We start from the raw sequence: 22,500 nt of genomic DNA on the forward strand, positions 1-22,500 counted from the left end.
AGAGTTACCCAGGGACAAAATCAGACTGAGACATCACTCAGTGAGCAGTGTTGGGTTCTAGACAAGGTTAACAAAGGGAAACTAGTTCTTACAGACAAAGGTTTTGATATTGCAGAACTCTGCCTAAAGAGAGGCATTTTACACAACCAACCCCCAATGAAGTTCGATCTCCAGTATGCAGACAGACATGAGTAGGAATTTTGGCATAGCCACTTTAAGGATATACAAAGAGAACTACATTGGCCGCATAAGGGACTGGACCATATTAAACAGCTGCTGGCCAATGATGAGAATATATATTCTTAGGTATTGCTTTAAGGTATTTGCACACATTGTAAATATTTTGAAAACTCCAGTTGGCCCAAGTGAAACTTAGGAAGCAAAGACATTATACAGCTCCTTGTAAACAATACTGCCCCTCATGCAACTTCCTTTATTGAGTTACAGTCTAACAGTAATACAAAATAGTACCGGTAACTATCTTCTGTAACAGCCAAGTCAAGTTTTAACTGTTAAGGAGATTTAAAATTGACAAGCAGAAGAACTTTAAAAATATTGATAGTTGATAATTAACACATGAGTGTGCAGAAAGCTTGGGGCACCCAAATCATATAAAATCTAACCAAGTGCTGGACCAAAGTAATTAATTAAAGAACATTTTTAAGAAAACTATATGCTTCCAGTGAAAGAAACAATGAAATGCATGATATTCATCATAACATATCTTACTGAAAAAGTACCATTACTAATACTGCTTAAAACGGATAAAAAACAAAGCCCAGAAAAATTTGTGAAGCTAGTACTTTTTTCGGAGGTTACACTAATAAGTGGGGATACTCTTGAAGATAATGTTGTTTTATCAATCTGCATCTCGGACAAAAACTACTTGTTTCACAGTTTTAGTCATGGCATTCACCCAGGAACGCAGAGATCTTATATTTTCAAATGTTGGAACATTTCCTTCCACATGGCATCTGACAGGATGCGGCGATGGGGATCCGCCGCATAATTCACTGAAATCCGCATCTTCCGCATAATTCCGATATTTTCCGCAAAAAACAGAAGAAACACCTGACATTAGTGATAAAGCAGCTCCTTAACATCCTCAAAAACATAAAAGCCAAAGAAATTGACTGTTTTGAAACGCTTATTTTCCTGAACATTGAAGAAAACACACCATTTCGTTCGCAAGATGAAAGTTCGTAAGAAAGATCGTAAGCAGTTTCCGGGCATTTTTTCGCCAATGAGCCTGGACACTAGTTTTTGTTCCTACAATGCTTCCCATTGGACAAGAAACAGTTACACTTCAGCAAATTACATGACTGATAAGATCGAGGGAATGGATCGCGCTCCAAAGGTATTACAATTTTGCTGCATTATCTCCAAATTGGAACAAAATTGATGACGAGAAACAAAATAATTTTTTATCCCTTTATTTATTTTACCAAAAGTCGTGGCAAAATCCCAACTGCTAATCCTTTTATTTCAACGGTGAAAGCTCCATGTATTTTAATCACAAAGGGCAAAAATTCAGTCGCAAATGCGATTGTATTGGTTGCAATTTCGATTACGGATTTACCGTAAGCATGTAAATACATTGGACAGGCCTAATTATTAGTTTTATAACTTGTTTAAATTTCCGCATAATCAACGCATGTTTCCGCATAATATGGCCAAAAATTTCCGTGTAATCTTTAATTTTTTTCCGCATCCTATCAGAAGCCATGCTTCCAGATGCTCTCCAAGCTTCCTAAAAAACTTGTTCTCTTCATGGGGCCATTCTGTTATCTCTTTCCTCAACAAAATGGCGTCAGTAACAGTCTTGCAAACATCTAGGGGAAGATTGCCACGCTCAATGAAAAAAATGTTTGCACAGTTCTGTTCTGGATGGTATGACTCAAGGAAAGTTACATTGCCAACAGTGCAAACCATCCAAACATTCTCTGTAGTATGTGAGAGGCAGTGACACTAATAAGGGGTGCACTACAGTCTATTTCCCGTGTTTTGACTTCCACCAAGAGGGTCTGCCCTATTCCATCGGGACTCGCCCCATACCTTCTATCCATAGGGTGATAGAAAAAACCTCCAGATGAGACTGGCGCACCTGCAACAGAAACAAGTTATTTTGTTCATTATACACATACCTTTTATTACCTCAACATCTTTGAATCTGATCATTATCAGTACAAATTGATGGATTAATTTAATTTGCCTGTGATTTTCATTCTATTAATTTAATTAATTAACTTTAAGTAATTTGGCTGTAATGTCGCAATTATTAATTTCGACATGAACCATTCATTCTGGTGGAAAGAATGAAGCAGCAAAATAAACACAGAGTAAGTGATGTACAAGTCATGCATACAGCAAAGCATTTACACACCTGAAAGATCTTCAAACAACTGAAGCGCTCTTCCCTCAAACTCAATTCCTCTGGAAAAGTTCTTGAATTTTTTGGGTGCTACGTTTCTTTCATCAACCTTAATGTGGATGAAGAACCAAGCCTGACTGAATTCCTTGTGACCACAAAAGCCCAACAACGTTGGAAGCCTACTTGCAGTCACTATGCCCACTTTCAGAGAATGCCATTCTTCAGATCCCTGTTTCACTGGGGCATAATTGAATCCACATCGCTCTAGTTTACTGTAATCGGGAAGTTTTACTTTTATTTTTGTTTCCTTTGTACCTCGGAGCAATCCCAACAGATGCAAGATTTCATCTTATCGTTTTTCATTCATTAAAATGTGCTCATCATTTTGGAGTGTCTCCTCAGTATTCTCACTGAGAAGAGGAGTGGTGACTAGATTATCATTTTGCTGGCCGTCCCCTTCTTTATCTGAGCTGGCAAACTTTGAACAGAGAATTTCCTTGTCATACTTCTCTTCAGCATTTTTGCAATAGTTGCAATCTGTAAATACAGCTCTGGCTTGATAAGACTTATTGTAGTGAACCTGCATTGAAAGGCCAGATCTAACGTTATATTTTCTCATTGTCTTGTAAAAATACAATTGAAGATGTTCTTGGTTCACACCACTTGCAATTTTGCTGGACATCTCATCTACATCCCTCTTGTAGTAGTTACTTAAATTTCTATATCATTACTTGTCCCAGCACTTTCTTCAGCACTGCGTTTCAAAGGTTTCCTTGTAGACCTAGTACCTCTGAACGGTTTGAGAGGAATATGGGAGGCCCTTGTAGCGATTCCAGACATTTTCCCTTTTCTGTGCCACGTCTACATTTTTGCATAACCGTCAATGACAGTAGGCAAGTGTTGTGTTTAAAGTAATACTCTAAAAACATTAACACAGCAATAACATGACAGCAAATACCAGATTTCCCTATTGGGCAGGTGCAGTGTCCTTTCACTGGCAGGTTTTTCTGAAACATCACGATCCCAGGACGCGTAATCTCCTCTCCAAAGCTTTTGATTATCATTGCTTTCACAAATGTTTTGTCATTGACCTTAAGAGACTTCACAGTCTTAATTTTCTAGAGAAGAACACTCTTCAGGCTTTTCTAAACTGCCCTTTGCTACCTTGTTTCTTGTGACCAGTGTATGTTGACACCATGTTGGAATCTACCTTGGGATAACTTCCGCCATGTCTGCAGCTCATGTGATGGGGATCACCCCAAGGTTAGCTGCCCCTTTCGCAACCCCAGTCTTGTTGCCCTCTCCCCTGCCAAAGGGGGGCGTTTTTGAGCGGGAATATTTCCCTGTTACTTCTTGTGTATGTAGTGTACATTTAGTCTCCCCGTTGCAGTTGTCCCAGTTTCAAGCAGAGTTGCATGACTACCGAGATCAGGCAGCAGCTTCCTACGTTGGGGTTATCCCGAAGAACAATCAACCTGGTCAATGGCGTTTGATTCTTCTCATCTCCTGAGGGTCACAGCATCAACGACGGCATCCCCAAGCCTTTATTTTCAGTTCAGTATGTCACTGTTGATTCTGTTATCAATGGCATTATGGCTCGGGGCCGGGGAACTCTTGTTGGCAAGTTTGATGTGGTGAGCGCCTACCGCAATGTGGCCATCCACCCGCAGGATCGTTCCCTCTTGGGCATGAAGTGGCGTGATAAATATTACGTGGACATGGCTCCTCCCTTTGGACTACGCTCGGCTCCGTACATCTTTACCTCCATTGCAGACATGGTCGAATGGATACTGACTCAAAACTATGGGGTTGATTTCTTTAATCATTACTGGGATGATTTTGTGACATTGGGTCCGCCAGCCTCTCCGGTCTGTCACTACAACTTGCAGGCGTGCATCCGGGTGTGCTCCATCCTCTGCCTCCCCCTTCACCCACCTAAGCTGGAGAACCCCACTACACGCCTATCCATCCTTGGCATTCAGCTGGACTCAACGACACTACAGGCCCGGTTGCCGGTGGAGAAGAGAGATAGGATCATTTCTCTGTTAGATACATGGTCAGTTAAGCGTTTCTGCAAACGTCGCAAGTTGAAGTCCCTTATTGGTCAACTCTACTATGTCTGTAAGGTTGCCCCTCAGGGGAGGACATTTCTCCGCCAGATGATTAACTTGTTATGTACATTCAGGCGTGATGACCACCCCATTCAGCTAAACCAGTCATTTCATCTGGACCTGACTTGGTGGCGGGAATTGATTCAGCAGAGTTTGGATGGTCTTAGTTTCTTGTTGATGCCTGCTTAGGTCCCTCTCCCTGACTTCCAAGTCTCGTCAGATGCCACAGGCTCCCTGGGCTTTGGAGCGATTTTCAACAGCCAATGGTTTTTTGGTGCATAGTCGGCTTCTCAACAACCTCTATCTATTGCTTATAAGGAGCTGTTTCCGATTGTTGTGGCAGCTCATTTGTGGGGTTCTCAGTGGTCTTCGCGGTGGTTCGAGTTCCTATGTGATATCGAGTCAGTGGTGGCTGTATTGTTGTCAGGTACCTCCAGAGATGTTGGCAGTGCACCATTCATTTTCTTTTACAGCGTCATCAGTTTGTGGAAAAGCTAACCTTGTTGCGGATTCTCTCTCTCTCGTTTCCAGTTGCAGCGTTTTCGGCACCTGGCCCCACAAGCCATGGAAACTCCAACGCCAATTCCTCCAGCTCTCCTGACAGCGTTGCAAGTTATCTGACAGCAAGATGCCAGTTTTTTCTCACTCAGGGCCTCGCTCCATCTACACATCGGGTTTACTTATCCGCCCAGCGTTGCTATGCCGAGTTCTGCCGTCAGGAGGGCCTTTTGAGACCAGAGGGGGCCCTTGTGCCAGCCGACGAACGAACGCCAGCCAACGAACGAACACTTGTGTGTTTTGCATCACTGTTGGTCAATAATCTTCACTGCTCATCCATCGAGGTATACCTCAGTACAGTGCGGTCCCTTCACATTGAAAATGGTTTCCCTGATCCCCTGGTCAACTGTCTACAGCTGCAGCGTTTATTGAGGGGTATAAAGTGTGTACAGGGTTCGTCTCCTCCAACTCGCCTCCCGATTACGATTGATCTCCTTCAGATCATTCAGCTTCCTTAGACATGAAGTTCCATGACCATGTCATGCTCTGGGTGTGTTGCCTGGGGTTTTTTGGTTTCTTGCGTGCAGGCGAGTTCACCACTAATTCTTCATTTTGACCCCAGTATCCATCTAGCGGTTAGTGACGTACAAGCTGATGCATTGGTGGATCCTACTTGTTTGAAAGTTCTCATTAAGTGCTCTAAGACTGACCCCTTTCGCCTTGGCTGTGTCATCTACGTAGGCCATGGTAACAGTATTATTTTTGCCCAGTGGCAGCCCTTGGTAACTTCTTGGCTCTGCGGGGCCCGTCTCCAGGGCCGCTGTTTTTCTTTGCGGATGGTCGTCCCTTAACTCTGCAGCAGCTGTCATCCATGGTGCAGTCTTTTTTACACTCAGCGGGATATCATGGTTCTTACTCGGGTCACAGCTTCCGGATTGGTGCGGCCACTACAGCCGCACCTTGGGGAGTTCCGCATCGCCCCATCAAGACTTTAGGCCGGTGGTCGAGTGATGCTTACCAACGGTATATCGGCACACCTATTGGCGTTCTGACCCAGATGTCCAGTCAGTTGGTTTAGCAGGTAGTGCATTGACGTCTCTTTTAGCTGGAGTTGATTGCCTCAGGTCTGGTCCCTTGGGGGGCCGTGGCTTAGTGGCCATGAGCACCCATTGCTCCAGGTTGTCCAGCCCGGAGGTCCTTTCAGCATGGCAGGCAGGGCTCGTGGCTGGGTTGCGGGTAGGGCTGGCTTTTGGAGTGTTCCACCGACCTGGGTTTGGGTCGTTGGTACCAGTCCCCAGATCCTTGGGCACCCAACCTCCATTTGCAACACAGGCATTAATGCTATTTAATGATTATGCCTTTCCTTGCAAGCAAAGTTGGCGACCAAAATTTATGATCCGGCAACCAAATTTTCCCTGTTTGTCGGCAGCTGGCACCTGAGCAAAAAAGTTAATTTCAAGCCCTGAATTTTGATTTCCATTGTTTCAGATTATGATATAATATATATAAATTGTGTGGAGTTTTTGTATTAAAGTAAACACTTTTTCCATGGTGCCTGTACTTCCCGTCTTTTGAAGGCCAAGTTGGAGATTTGTTGTGGTTGTTTACACCTCGGCATGTCATCTGATATCTGGGGAGGGTTTGGTTGCTTTGTGGGTTTGTATAGGCAAAAGGCAATTTAACTTTGATATGAACCAGGACAATATTTAAACCATATAACTTTAGCTGCAATCAATACTGACAAATAGCAATCTCTAAGAGATTTCAAGTGAAGGGAGAATGCAAAAAAATGCACAGTTCTGGACCCCTGTGTTGTCTTTTTTTCCAAAACTGTGAAATTATCTTCTCTATTCATTGTGGTCACTTCTTCAGTTGACAATTTTGACAATAGGATGAAAACAAAACAAATAAAGTGTCTTCCTCCTGTGTTTGCATCATATAATATACACTTAATGTATGGTCCTGAGGGAAACAGTTAGTTTTGTTTTCCCGAGAGTCCTGATGTTTCGTGAGATGAAGTCAAGGGAAACATCAGGACTTGAGGCAAAACAAAACTAATTAGTTTCTAAGGGACCAGACATTAAGTGCTTTGTTATATATTTAGACTTTTCCTTCAACAATCGCGGCAAAACATCCAGAGTGGGCAACAAATGTATCCCGGTTTGGATACATTTAAATTTGATCAGGGGCACATGACCAAGAATCAACCAATCACAGTGCATGTTTTGTTGAGCGAAAGTCTAGGTATAATAACCATACAAATGTAATTATTGTTTAATCTAAATTTTATTAAATTTTGCACGTTTTGTTTTGGTGTACAGTTTATGACTTAGAAAGTTAACCTTGTACAGTCATTGTATCTTTTTTTTCTTACAACCCCTAACATTGCACATTTTTTATCTTGCAGATTGCTGTTGGTTGTCTGTCTGCTGTTGCTGCAATTCTTGCTTTAGTAAAGGTGACTTCTTGGCGAAGACGAGAAGGCAAATTAGAATTTGATGGCTTTACTATTATAAAATTTATTCTATTTTGCTTTGGGACCTTTTCCGTAGTGCTCTTCTGGATTGCATTTGGAATGTCATTCCAATGGCTGGTTTTCTTCAAGCAACAAAAAACAGTTTCCCTTCTTCTCCCATCAGAGAGCCAGGAGAAGCTATTTCTCACACTCTTTTACGTTACCTTCTCATTCAAGCTCCTTGAGGTGGTTCACATGTTGCTGACACAGACCTTTTTTGACATATTTTTTATTGATTGGGAGCGTCCTCAGGGAAGAGTCAATCAGCCTGCTCAGGGTGGAGGGACAGGGGCTACTGATGCTCCTGTCAGCATCTGGCGAACTTTATTCATTGCTAATGAATGGAATGAAATCCAGACAATTCGAAAAACGAACCCTGAGTTGCAGGTTTTTCTTGTTTTGTTCTTCTTAAAGGTTGTAGGATTTGAATATTTAGCTACCACCGACCCCTTTACCAGATACACTGCAAATTTTGAGACTGATTACATAGGCAACTTCAGCCAAGTCCTGCGATTCGCAGTTCTTTGCATCGTATTCTTGTCCATTGAGGCTGTGCAGTGGTTTTTCTTTGCATTCATTTATGAGCGTTTCTTTGGGGATGCACTTGGTGACTTCATCGACTTGTGTGCAATGAGCAACGTGAGCATCTTTATTTTAGAGGTTAGTGAAACCATGGATTTTGCAGTTACTGTTAGAGCAGGGTTCGTACAGAGTCTTGAATTCTTGAAGAAGTCTGGAAAAAGTCTTCAATTTTGCAACCAAAAATCTGTGCGAACCCTGGGAAAATAAATCCCCACGTGAGTGGCTTCGTATCTCAGTTGGCTAGAGCCTCACACCGGCATTGCGAGGTCATGGGTTCAAGCCCCGTCGCATGAAGTCCTGAATTTTATCTTGAATGTGATACTCGATCGAAATGCGTCTGGGAACGACTATCGACCGACGATCGATCGACTGTCGACCGACTGTCGTCCGATTATCGACTATATATTTCCCTAAGATGAGGTTGATTGTCTATTAAATGTGAGTGGGCCATTGATATCGTCTTTAAGTTACACTGATGCATTATGATGGTAAATTTTGCGTAACAAAAGGCAGTGGTCTTCCTTGGGAGTGGGGTTTCAAGCCAAGAACCTTCCAATAGAGGGAGGGAGGAGGAATAACATAATATCAACCAAATGTGGTAACTGCGAACTAAAACAATCTTATTGTACGTTTTTTCGAGTGGGTCTTTGGTCTCCAGTCTTCGTTTTCGATCAGTATTACCTTGTTAAACCCATTCTTCTTACTTTCACGGTCACAGATCAACTTACATGTAGTTTTTTCCACTGTTTGTGGTCCTCTAAAATAGCAACTCAGGAGGAAGAGAGTTTAGCGAACAAGAGAATTACCGGTAGTTTTAGATAATTGTAGAGAATTGTTTAGAGAAGTCTTTTTTTTAGGTGATAGAGACTTTAACACCAAAGCTATCTCTAACATTTAAATAACGTTAAAGGTGGGGGGAAAAATGCAGAAATGTAGTTGGCAGAAACAGTGACTTCTGAGTGTGCACTCTGTTTGTCACTATTTACGTGCACACAAAGTCTCATACAACGTTTTATTACACATAACATGAGAATTTTATTCCATAAAGCTCATTTGTACAAATCTATACGCTTTATTTTCACATGTGGAAAAGGCTTATACAGCCAATCAGAATGGCGTACAGCTATTTCACATGTGGAAGTATAACCAATCAACAATAGCGTAAAGGCGTTTCCATGCCAATCACTCGTGCATCTCGTGGAAATCGTACTTTGTTATTGAATTATATTAAATTTGCATTTGGTGCTATTGTTAGTGAGTTTTGGTTTCTAATTTGCGTTCAGAAAACTATTTTAATGAAAATTCTCGTCTTATGTGTAATAAACAGTTAACGACACAGAAAGTGCTTTGTACGGGGTTTTATTCACTCGTTGTTTGTGTCAAAAACCCTCACTCGCTCGTTCGGGTTTTTGACACAAACAACTCGTGAATAAAACCCTGTACACCGTACTTTCTATGGCGTAAACTATATATACGTTTGCAGGCTGGGGAAATCCCTGTCGTTTCGGAAGGGAAAAGCCAGCAATCAGCTGGTATGAAGTGAGGCTCTGTCTCTAACACAACCTCGTTCCCAGGGTCTGCATTCTCGTCACCTCATCGACAACGAGACCCTGGGAACGAGGTTGTTTCTAGCATACCCAAACTGATGCCCAGCATTTTTTGTTGATAGAATAATCGCTATGGCTACTACATCCACGGGCGTTCAGTGCATGGACGTGCTGACACAAACATGTGGCAGATGAGTGAACAGCTCAAGCGTGAAGAAGATGATCTGTGTGGAAAGCGAGGCCTGGAACCTAATTCAGAACTGCAGACATTTGAAATTGAGATACCATTAAGGTTCCGCGAACAATATGAGGATGTTGTAAGGCCATTGCTCCAAGAAGGGTTGCAGCAACAGAGACGGAACATACCAAATTCCATGGGTACGATCACACATGATACACAATTGGGTAAAGTAAAAGTTGATAATCACCTGCCCCAAGTTGTTCGAAGGGTGGATAGCGCTTTCTACAGGATAATTCGATTGGTTTTGCTAGTGTTTATCCCCTGGATAGTGATTTATCCGGTGGATAGCGATTTATCCGGTGGATAGCGCTATCCATCTTTTGAAGAACCGACGCCATTTGTATAAGTGAGCTTCCAATTAGAGATTGAACGGAATTGCAGTTTGTGTTTATCTCTGGTATATTGAAGGTTCCATTGAATAAAGGGTGCTAAAAGATAATTAACAAAAATACACTACTATGTCACAAAAAACTTGGGCATATGCAAATTAAAAAAACACTTTGCAAGTGAATTATCTGTATGCTGAATTTGCCCAGTCATAAAGGGGGCCGTTTTCACATAGTGGTCACTCTTTTTTTTTTCTTTTTTTTTTTTAATTTCTGTGCCATCCAGATCGACCCAAGAGAGATTTCTGGGGTTTTTTAGCATGTTGATTAATCCCCCGACCACAAATTCGGTGCAGCATTTCTGCCAACGTTCTTAACTCTTGATAATGGTTTTTTTTTTTTTAATCTTCTCCAGGACAAGATGGCCGTACAACAAATCTTCCCGCTGCAGTCGAGAAGCGTATTCTTGCGTACAACACTCTTAACCGTTTCTTATCAGCGTTTATCGATCATTCTCTGAGAGATTTGGATTATCTTGTCAGGGATAAACTTTTGTTTGAACACATCTTAAACATGGAACTTAAAGAGCTTCCGCCCCCTGATAAAGCAATATTCTATAATGATAACGGTCGTTCTTTCAACTCCATTTTGTTATACGGCAACGAATGGACATTAATGCTGTTTGATCTTCTCGTGTTTGCCTTTGTTGATTCGTTTGCTCAGGATTTTGTTCTCGCTGGTATTATTACCTACATTGTTACAAAGTTATTAATCATGTTGAGAAACAAGTTTGGGAGGAAAAACCTCACCAGAAAGACTTTAGTTGATGACAGGTTCTTAATTTGAGAAACGCTAAAAAATAATTAACTTAAACATTTTTCATTGTAATCTCGAGTAATCTTTTATTTATTTTTACCCAACCCGTATAACCTCTAAAGATGTATGTAATTTTGTATGTTAAAAGCCCATCGGACATATGTCCTTCAGCCTTTTTTTGAATTTCGCGAACAAAATTCAGCATTTTGTTCTTAATTGTACGTAGCTCTAGTCGCTGTGTCATATAAAAAAATTCGCCTGGCAGCAAATGTAATTGAGTTTGTTTTGAAACGTTTTGTTTCTTTTGAGAGAGATAACCGTAAAATCTTGAAGGGCTACAGTATATTGTTTCCTGAGGAATTGCGATCAAACATTCCCCCTTACCACCTTTATGGCTCGTTTGCAAAGATTATATTGGAAGAAATGTACATTTGAAGTGCGGGTTATAGACGAAAGTGAGATGTGATCCTCGCACTAAAATCTGGACAATTAAGGGCCCGTTTATATGGTCTCGTTTAGCCGAGGCATCTCTCCTTCTCGAGACAACTTTATCGACCGTATATATGACAATTGCGTGATCCACATGCGGCCCAGACTCGGGACGGTAAAAAATTATAAGGATTTGTATGGGAATCTCGATAACAAACTGAAAAAGATATTTACACGCTTCCCGGGTTGTCACTCGTACATGAACGAGTGACAACCCGTACGTAAAATACCTCTCCCAGGGTAACTCGGAGGAGGATTGTCTCGGGTACCCGAGATCATCTAAACAGGGTTTAAGAACGTGTCTGATAAGCAACAGAAAAATTCAGGCCCCAGTTGTTCAACCGATGGATAGTTCTATCCGCCGGATAAATCACTATCCAGTGGATAAGTAATAGCGAAATCAATTGCTCTATCCATTGGATAGCGTTATCCACCTTTAGAACAACTGGAGCCAGTTGGCTTCCACGGGATTCGAACCCCAAGCCCTCTGCGATGCCGGTACAATGCTCTAAGCTCATTACAAATTGTCCAGTTAAGTGCAGTTAATTCATCGGAGGAAGTTGTGAAATTATCACGCCGGAGCTTTGTTAAGGAAACTTCGGACATGAACATTGTAATCTTTTATTTCACAAACTCATTAATAATTCATAAGGTTATCATCCAGACGCCAATTTCGTCACGTGCATGTGGTTTGAAACCCCGGTGAAACACTGGAATGACATGGATAGTTCATGCAATATCAAACGCTAGAGTTTGATAAAGCATCAAACTCTAGCGAACTCATTTCTTAATTTGGATATTAGTAACATATTTGAATACTTAAAACAAAGACACCAACATGAACAAACAAAGATGTATCAAGTGACTGAACCAAATGGAAATCGTAATCTTTGAATAAACCACTGACTTGAACAACAGGTATTTTTATAAATCTCTGTTTGTGCCGTTGCTCGAGTATTCCAAATGCCCATTTATTTTTGTAACGAGTGGACTTGGGAACCCCGTTTTGAACCAGATTAACCTCTTCTTCGGCGGTGGGTCTAATTTGCAGGTCATTGTTTCACCAATACAGAAAGTATCCTAAACATTCTTAAAAGCTAACCTTAGGCCTAAATATTATTTTAGGCCAAAGGTTAGCTTTTAAGAATGTTAGCATCTCTCATTAAGAATGACCGAATTGAGTGAAGGGATGTTTATGTGTTCCGCTTTAAACAATGACGGTCTTCAGGGACTTGTGACACTGCTAAAATATTTAACAACAAAGGCCAATAATTACTGAAAAACAATAACAAAAAAAGTAATTTATATTCCGCGTACGATGCCAAAAATCAGTGAGAATTTTTTCATTGTTCTTGGTTAATGATGCACGATTGGATTGAGAAGCAATTTCACATACTCGTCCTTTGTGTTTCATCGGGGTTTCCAAACACTCGAAAGCAATAAAAGCACGAGGCCTAGGGCCTCGTGCTTTCATCAGTTTTCTCGTGTTTGGAAACCCCGATGAAACACTCGCACTCGTTTTTGAAATATTACTTCACACGATTATGCAGTGATTTCAAATCATCAGTGAGGCGATCCTATAGTTGGTGATGGCTGGTCCATCTCTATTTAAAGCTAGGACCAATCCAGAAGTGAAGAAATTCTCTCTGGCGCCCCAACCTCCTCTTACTTTGTCATCTAAGGCTTTGCTACAAGACTGCTAGCATGGGGCTTTTTCGACAGGCGAAATGGCGTCGTTACTTGCCCGTGGGTCACTGAACTAAAGACAGAAGCCTCCTTTTCTACAAGATTGGAGATTTTCAATAACAAAAGAAAAGATACACGTTACCTTCCTGATCATATCATGAATAAAGATTGGCAAAAACGTTGTCAAACTGTCTTTCTGACCCTGAACAAACACCAAGAAGGGCAGTTTACAATTCGTTGAAAATCGATTGACATTCCACTGACTGCATGAGGAATAGCTCTGTCGACCAAAACAAGTTGTACTTTCTTCACCGACATTTTGTCACTGAGACCAAGTCTTTCCTAATTCGCACATGTTAAAATCGGCAGCTGACCGATTACCGCAAATCACTCATTCGGAGAAGTTGCATTAAAAGACTTTGCTTCTCGCTTTATCGGGATATCAGATAAGACCCTTTCTAGGCGATGGGCGAAACAACTGAAAATAGAGATCTAGGCACGATTCGAACCTACGACCTCCGTAACACCGAACGCTCTACCCATTCCAGCTTAGGTTGTCCTTTCGCCCGTCGGCAACCAACTAGTTATCCTTATCCTTTCCACGGGCGCGTTTCACTTTGACAGAACTCAGTTGCAAGATTCTTTCCCGTTGCACTCATTATTTAAAATATTTCCTCTAACCCTCACTCAAATCAACTCATTTCGAGTTAAAACGAAGGAAACAACAGACCTTCATTTGCTCTCCTTTTACTTTAATAAAATCATAAATAAAACGTCTTGACCTACATGCATTTCATATGCAACAGGAGATTTATATAGACAATTGCTATGTTGTCTTCGACACCTTCACAAAACATTTACTCATTTTGATATAATACATACTTTCCACAACAGTTTTCAATCGAGTGCCGCAAAAATTGTTGAAAGAGCTGCTAGTGATAACAGCCAAAGCAAACCAACTGGAGTCCCTGAATCATACCGGAGAGCAAATACATGCACCCAGTACTGAACGCATTTCAGAGTTAACATTGGAAAAAATATGACGCGACATTTTTTTTGCCAGAGCTTAGTTATTTTCGACTCTAATCGAATAGCGCTCTTCCAGATCGCAGATGGTCTGCAGTTAAATGACAAAGAACAAGAGTCAAAACAGAGTACCTCACCGATGGCTTTAACTGAACTAAAAGCAGCTTCATAAATACATTCAATTCATTGCATTAATTGGCGCTTGTCCAGAATAAGCCAAAACTATTTCTATACGATTTTTTACATTTACTTGTGCAGTATACCACTACTACCTGATGGTATTGTCAAAGGCATTTCTCAATGCCTGGAAAACAAAGCACATTTCCAAATAGAGCACACATTTCACTGTAACTTGGTCAACGAAATCTGCCTCTTTAGGAAGAATTTTAAAATATTTTCACGACCATAAGCTATTTGATAATGAAAAAGCTTTCAAAGATACTCGAGATGAAGAAGTACCAAGCACATTTTAACAATAGACCATTTCACAGTTGGCCTAAGAATGGATGCGAGGCTGACGGTGAGCATGTTCTGATACATCACTTTTGTAATGTTGATGTAGACTAATTAGAATTACAACAAAATTTACATGATAGAGCAAGTTTCAATCGAGTGTCGTAAAACCAAAACCAAAGTAATTACTTTAGCCAATCAAAAAGGACGGAGACAATCTAGTAAACCAATCAAAACTCTAAGTAATTACAGGTACACGACACAAAGTGCGGGAAAATGTGCACCTTGATATGAGAAGGAGGAAATGATAACCAACGTATTTCACACATGCACTCGCTCTTTAGCAGATCCCTTCAGAAAAGAGAGCGAGAAGTGTACTCCATCTCTTGTAGTTTCAAAGTCCTGCATTTGCCGTGCAAATGTTAGAGAAAACGCATAGGAATATTACGACATAGAATCTTTTCGTCTCAGAGCAAATCTTGCACAGAATGCAGTTGTCACACGTTCGCAAAAGCTCAAACCGTTTCTGAGCATAAATGGCGGAGAAAAAACCCCTGCAATCTAATGACCGAAACGGAATATACCATTATACTCTTGTCCACCCAAATTATAAATAAACATTGTTACCAGTTTCTCTTGGGACTTACAATGGTCCCAAGAGAAAACAAAAATAATGCTCATAGGCCATTTCGGAAAATACCATAACACTTTTTGTTTGTCCCCCCAAATTTTGCATAAGCATTGTTTTTGTTTTCTCTTGGGACCATTGTAAGTTCCAAGAGAAACTGGAAACAATGCTTAAGCAAAATCTGGGGGGACAAACAAAGAATACTATGGTATTTTCCGTTTCGGGAAATTGGAGGAAATATATATTAAAAATATGACTTCCAGTAATAACTTTAAAACTGATGAACGAAAGTAAGTTCAAGGCACTTATAAGCTAGCTTTTAGCATATTTACCGAGGAGTTTGAAGGGTGCTTTCCAGTCCGCAAAAATTTCTGTGGAAAGTCAAATTTGAACTTTCTGTTTCGCTTCAGTCCGATTCCACACAACCGGTGGTTCCCTTTCACCGGTACGTCCATAATGTCCCATCAACTCTCGATTAGCACTTGTTCAAACTTACAACAAGTAAATGCGAGTCTCCCTCATAGGCGCGAATCTCAAGCGAACACAGCTTAGCTTGGAACCACGGTAGTTTGTGCAACCGGAATTTATAACAAATTCTTGTTGAATGGAAAGTGCCCAAGGTCGCTGAACGAGGATTGATTAATAAAACTATTATTTAAGCAATACTTTATTTGAGCGTGATAGAGCTTTATCTTCACACGGTTCGACTGGCACTAGCATTGAATTGAGGCTCCCTGGGACATTTACCCATAAGTGCAGTCTCCATTTCAGTTAATGTTTGTCCCAGTTCGAAATCAAAATTAATGTATGGATAAGACCTGTGGTTCTAAAATGTGGCTTCATGTACAACTATGGCTTATACAACTATTACTAAAATAAAATGAAAAGTCAAAACTGAAAATGTGGAGGCTACGATACTTGGGAGGAGAATAAGCTAGGAAACTGTAATCTTTCAGTGCTAGCACAAAAACACAGCTAATCCTAATAAGACAAGTGTATCTCTTCTATATTATTTTTATACAGTTCTACTTATTTACTGGTAAAATCATTGCATTGCACATTTAATAGGTATTGGAGTCAACACTCCAAAAAGGAAGCATAGAAAGGTCACCAATATCTTGGGGTCCATGCACTGAACACAAGCCTCTGTACATACATAACTTTCATGTGCATCAATCCCCAGCAAACGTCTTGCTTCATCTGAAACAACTTGAAATCTCTTCCACCAACTGAACATCACTTGACATCATATGTCAGCACAAGAAAGTACCAAACCCAGTCATCAACACAAAACCTAGTTTAAAACAATATATTCTAGACAAGTGCGAGTTAGAACATTTTAACATCAACATTTTTACAGGTATCGACAAAGTTTATCCTATATGCTATAACACATGGAAGGGTTGATGACCGGCTTGGTACTGTCTTGCATCCATCCACAGCTTCTTCACTTGCTTGAGTGGCTAGGCATGTCCTTTCGAGGGGGCATTCTTTCATTGACCTGGTCAAGTCCTTTGGCTTCCGCAAACCCACTGATTTTGTGGTTTGGACTGAAGACATGCCCTTGAAGAGCTACATGAAAGATAAAATTGTTCACAAGTTTCAGATGGGTTTAAAAGTGTAAGCTGAAATCAATAACATGTTACAAACTGAACACAGAGCTTGATAAACAAGTGTCTTCTCTGGGGACTCCGGTTTTCCCATCTTCTCAAAAACAAACATTTGGTTTGCGTTAATATATTGATTGCAGTTTATACATTAGTAGTGTGTTCAATTAGTGCTCCAGCGCTAGAAAACTAGACAGTTAAGTAAAACTCCTTTCCATTTCCAGCATCTAGAGTTCCTTTCAAAAATATATAAAATATGAAATTAAAAAAAATTAAAAAGTTTCAGATGGGTTTAAAAGTGTAAGCTGAAACCAATGGCATGTTACAAACTGAACACAGAGCTTGATAAATAACTGTCTGCACCACACTGACCTGTTTCGAGCCCTTGTTTCCCTCCAGATAAAAGTCCAACTGGGAGATGTCCCGATGGTGTAAGACCTTTCAGCTGGACAACACTCTCACTTTCCTCTCTGAAAATGAAAACAAAACATTTCTTTACAGATATGCAAAGCTGGACACCCTACCCTACACTGTACAAATAAAGTTTTAACAGCAAAACTTGAAATGTTGACGGACTTAACAGGTTTAAAAGCCAAAAATTAACCTATTTAATTAAGATTAATACCGTCTCACCATCTACCCTCATCTAAAACACTTAAGACAGGGATAATAGACGTGGCAGATTTTCTAAATTAAGTGCTCCTGCAATAAATTATTAAAAGTGTCTTCGCTTATCGTTAGACTGACAAAATTTTAAGCCTTTGTTTCAAGAAGATTGTTTAGTGCAAATTTAAATTTTGTTATTTAACCCCTACAATTATACGTAACTTCTAAACTCTAGTGAGCCAGGTGAAGGAAAACATGCCATCAAACAATAGAACAGTCCTAAGAATGTGTTGTATGTACACACCTAATTTAGCACACAGCACTAGAGTTTTGGACTCTCTGAGAAGACTCTAATAAGGTGCCATTACAAGTGCCAAATTAACCTTTAGATAACCAGATTGATGACTGAACAATGGAAAGACTATCCAAAGTTAGGAAAATTATTTCAGGGGATTTTTCAAAGTGATGCATGGTGTCGCAATACACAGGACTCTGGGTCCCTTGCGAGTTACATGTATTGTCACATTCCACCAGACCACCACTCCAGTACTCGATCTGTGCTAACATTGACATTACAACCTAAAATACACTTGGCTTGAAAGTCCAAAGGTACATAAAAATAACAAAATCTTTAAAATAGCAGGGAATAAAGATACAACCAATACCAACATATTTCAGTAACCAGAAAAATAAATACCGGTAAATATAGGAAAAATTTCTTTGACTTTGAAATATAGCTGCAGTGCCCTTCGCGTTAACCAATTCTGATATTTAGCAGGGTTCTACTGTAGTCGTTTGGCTGAAAGCATAAACAAATCCTTACCTTAGAACTGTGAATACTCTGGCCATTTTTCCAATAGCTCGAATTTTACTTCGTATAACTTCTTTCCGTTTGAGTGCTTCGCTTTGCTCTTCATCCTCCTCTCCTTCAAGCTCTTCATCCGTGCAGATATTCAGGATGTTCACCAACATTTCTGTGACTAAGCAAAAAAAAGTAAAAAGGTTACTTCACGGTGCAACTAACTGTCCTTATGGTAGTGGCAAGAATGGGTTGCCCAGGGTGAATTAACCCACTGACACCTAGGAGTGGAACAACCAGAGATAATATTTTACGAAAATCACACTCCAAAAGATGAGTATGACGGCAATGGAGAGCTGATACAAAACACTAACCACATAAAGACGACGCCTGCCTGAAACTTCGTTCGTATGCTCGAGAAACTTTTTTTAATTAAAAAAAGTCCTTCCCCGACAGGTCACGCAAAAACGTGACAAACGAAATTTTCCAAGAGCTTCGCAACATCAGATGGATTTTACTCGTTTAGATCATCGGTGGCCCCTATTTTTTAAGACATGAATCACTTACTCTTCTTACAAAATGTGATGAAATGAAAAAAAATCACAATGAAGTTGTCTCTTTTTTTAATTTTCTTTCCTTGTGCCCTGAATTCCGGAAGCGGTTACAACTGGTAGCGCTTGCGAAAACGCTCGTTGTGGATTAACTCTATTGTTTACGACATCCCAGCGGCATGCAATTATCTAAAAGATCTACGCCTATATTTCTATGCACACAAACCGTCACTCTAACATATGTTTATGATTTTCGACGGATGAGTAGATGAGTCTACAACTCGTTATGATGACCCATCTATCGAAACTAGGGCATTTTTCCCTTGCCTTTTTCTCCGAAACAAAGTCGGTGACCCACGTCCTCAAGGGTCTTCTTATTGCACACTTTTTTACAAAGTTCTGAATGATCCCTATGTGCTTGAAGTACTACTCAATTCTGTAGCCTGTATTCTTGTTCAAGTTAACTTTCTTCGATAAGAACATAAGTCATTGTCATACTAGCAAGCAATAAAGCATACCTTTCTCGCCAACAAATGGCAAAGACCACGTAAACACATCCATAAAGTTTGGAAGCCAGTAAGGATGAGGTGAGCAGTTGAACTGACGGATATTCATCACATTGTTCTCGTACTTCAAAACAGCAGCTGAAAAACACAATGACTTTTTTGTAATAATAGTTGTTCAACGGCTTTAATTGTTTTCACTGGTTTATGGGGGTTAAGTACATTAAAGCAGAATTTTCTAGTCCTTTCAAATAAGCAACAGGTCAAGAGTTCAAAAATAGGGTCATCAACCACTTAGGTCACATGTGATGAATTAAAGGCAACTCCAAGCACAAATATATTTAATGGTAACAGGTTTCCCTTTTCACAAAAATGGGAAAAAAAAAGGTTTTTTTTTATTTTTTTATTTGTGGGGGAGGTTTAAGAAAAAGCTCATAAACAAGAGCAGGGATGGCATTGTGGTAATAGGCCACTTCGGAAAATACCATAATACTCTTTTTGTTCCCACAAATTTTGAATAAGTACTGTTTTTGTTTTCTCTTGGGACCCTTGTAAGTCCCAAGAGAAACCGGAAACAATGCTTATGCAAAATTTGGGGGGCCAGACAAAGAGTATTATTTTCCAAAGTGGCCTATAGCACTCGCCTCCCACCAATGTAGCCCGAGTTCGATTTCAGACTCACTGCCTTATATGGGTTCAGTTTGTTGAACATTGGTTCTTTACTCTGTTCCAGGAGGTTTTTCTCTGGGTTCTCCGGTTTTCCCCTCCCCTCAACAATCAACATTTCTAAATTCCAATTCGATTGGATGCAGGACCTCTGTGGAATCCACTTTTGAGCAAGTGGAGCTTCCCAGCTAAATATTATTAAATTTTTAATTTTTAAGTCTACATTGTAAGAGAGCTCTCAGTCAACAAACCTTTGTTATTATAGACATCAAGATAATTTGGAGCTGAGAAGATTGTAATAAGGGATGGAAATCCAGTTTCTTGGCTTTTTCTGTACATTCGGTATCTAAGAAAGTTAAGAAAGAAGAATAGAAAGTTAAGAAAGTTGAAATGGTGCATGTCACAGTGTCATCAGAAGGATTTGTAGTGGCTGTCAGTGTTTGAAATCAATGAGATACAAAAGAGAAACGATAATGCCTGCTAATCAATGATGCAAATGACTTCCTGGCCAAAAACCTGCTCACACTAGCAGATTTTGGACGAGTGCAACCAAAGCATGTGAAATTTCTTTCAAACTCGACCAAACTTCAGAGTAGCCGGTGTCTTGCCTCAATTAAGGCACAGGCTTGGAGGGTAAAAATTATAAGGATTTGTATGGGAATAAATAATAAATAAATAATAATGCATTTATTGTGCGCAACTTTCCATAAAAATGTTCAAAACTATGCACATGACAGTCAGTTAAAAAGTAAGATGTAACATTTAAATTAAAATTGTAAAATTATTACAAGTAGAAAATGTTACATACTAAAATACAAAACAAGGTAGATACTAAGTTGTAATAAAAAAAAAATCCGGAATAAATAAGTGTGTTTTAAGCTTAGCTTTAAAAACATCAACAGATTAACGCGTCTGACACCGAAGGGCAAAGCATTCCAGAGCCTTGGAGCAGCGCAAGTGAAGGACTTATCACTAAGTGTTGCTTTGGATATAAAACGAGGATAACAATTAATCTAGCTGGACACCCAAGAGAAATAAGAGAGGATAAGTAAGATGGAGCTAAACCATGAAGAATCTTAAAGCGAAAGTACGGTCTAGAAAATGTTTCTCTAAATTATGAAAACTTTTCCCCAGGAATTCGAAAATAATTGCCGTTTTGTCCAGTTCCCTGTTAAAATGTGACAAGAGCACTTTGAAGTTACCTCTTTCGTGACTTGGAGAGCGCCATCCTGGATATGACGTGTTATGACGTAGCATCATCAGTCCTTTTTGCGCCATGGGACGCATAAGGCCTCAACGTAGCAATAGTCAACAAACGTGTTCGACCTTACGAAGTTCTTCGATCCCCGATCACTTTCTCAATGTTGTGTGACCTTTCTGCTTCGAGAAATTCAAATTTAGGATGAACTATGGTAAACGATCTTGTGGTTCAATAGGTAGTAGGCCAAGTAGGCCATACGTGCGACTGAAACTCAAGTCACTTAATACTTATAGATTTTCTAGTCAATCAAACTGGGCGCCAAAAATCAGCCAGAACAAATGTAAACAAGACAAAACCTTGAACATGCGACAAAGAAATATTCGACAAGCGTACCTTTTTCACTTTCTTCCTTCAGCTACAGCCGCCGTCTTCGATGCTTCAGCAAACGTGTTTGCTTTTACACGGGTAAGCGTTTAATTTAGAATAAGCCGACGAAACTTTCAGATGTTGCTCAATACACGTAGCAAGCCTTTTTCACAGCAACAATTACTGCTGTTTGGGGTGTACCCTTTCGAGGGGAATGAAACTAGACACATGTCTAGACTTGAGAACACATATAAAAATTAAAAAACCGAAGCTTACACCGGAAAATTAAAATTTCAAGAAAAGTTGACCGGCGAAAATAAAACGAGGATGGATTCCTCAAACGTGAAAACCTGACTGCTATATTGTCTGTTCGGGTCTGTCATTTTACCGAGGAGGACTTCAAGAGGGATTTTCAGGTATATGAATATTGGTCTTGGTGACATTTGCTTCATACGGAAATCTTATTTTATTTATTTATTTATTTATTTATTTATTTATTTATTTATAAACTTCACCAAAAACAATTTGGAAGGAGAGATCTCACAGAACTAATGTTCCAATAACGAGACTCCTCAGTCAGCTAGTCCAAAATATCATTATGTTGGAGGGAGAAAACTGAATCAAGCCATATAGAGACGACTTTCACTGTTATGCGCTAATAAACGAACTTGAAATGTGGTTAAATTTTGTACGCAGTATAGAAACTACTGAAACGATTTACTCTTACCATTTGATGGAAATATATAAATCTATCGTTTGTTTTTGAAGTTGTAACAGGGATCTCGTAGAAAGCCACAGTAGACAGATTAAACTTGATTTTCTGGCATTTATTTCACAGCAATGAGCGCGGGATAGCACTGCAAGCTCTCTTTCGCTTTGTAAAACTCCTGCACATAACTCACATATAAAACC

At 40.0% G+C, this 22,500-nt stretch overlaps 2 protein-coding genes across 2 annotated transcripts in view; one reads left to right on the forward strand and one right to left on the reverse strand.

Annotated features, from left to right (window-relative positions):
- LOC138032518 (meckelin-like) overlaps positions 1–12,411 on the forward strand; it is a 20,065-nt gene extending 7,654 nt beyond the window's left edge. The window contains 3 exon segments of the mRNA XM_068880218.1: positions 7,388–8,155; positions 9,747–10,002; positions 10,607–12,411. Coding sequence (XP_068736319.1) covers positions 7,388–8,155; positions 9,747–10,002; positions 10,607–11,037 — 1,455 coding nt within the window. The 3' untranslated portion in view covers positions 11,038–12,411.
- Positions 12,412–13,917: 1,506 nt separating this feature from the next.
- The window catches only part of LOC138032519 (protein phosphatase 3 catalytic subunit alpha-like), a 26,445-nt gene continuing 17,862 nt past the window's right edge, over positions 13,918–22,500 (reverse strand). The window contains exons 8-12 of the mRNA XM_068880219.1: positions 20,273–20,367; positions 19,371–19,496; positions 18,326–18,482; positions 17,269–17,366; positions 13,918–16,861 (exon numbers count right to left, since the gene is read on the reverse strand). Coding sequence (XP_068736320.1) covers positions 16,737–16,861; positions 17,269–17,366; positions 18,326–18,482; positions 19,371–19,496; positions 20,273–20,367 — 601 coding nt within the window. The 3' untranslated portion in view covers positions 13,918–16,736. The remainder of the gene's footprint in view (positions 16,862–17,268; positions 17,367–18,325; positions 18,483–19,370; positions 19,497–20,272; positions 20,368–22,500) is intronic.

Source organism: Montipora capricornis, chromosome 14, assembly GCF_036669925.1.
Source record: "Montipora capricornis isolate CH-2021 chromosome 14, ASM3666992v2, whole genome shotgun sequence".
NCBI classification, from domain to species: domain Eukaryota; kingdom Metazoa; phylum Cnidaria; class Anthozoa; order Scleractinia; family Acroporidae; genus Montipora; species Montipora capricornis.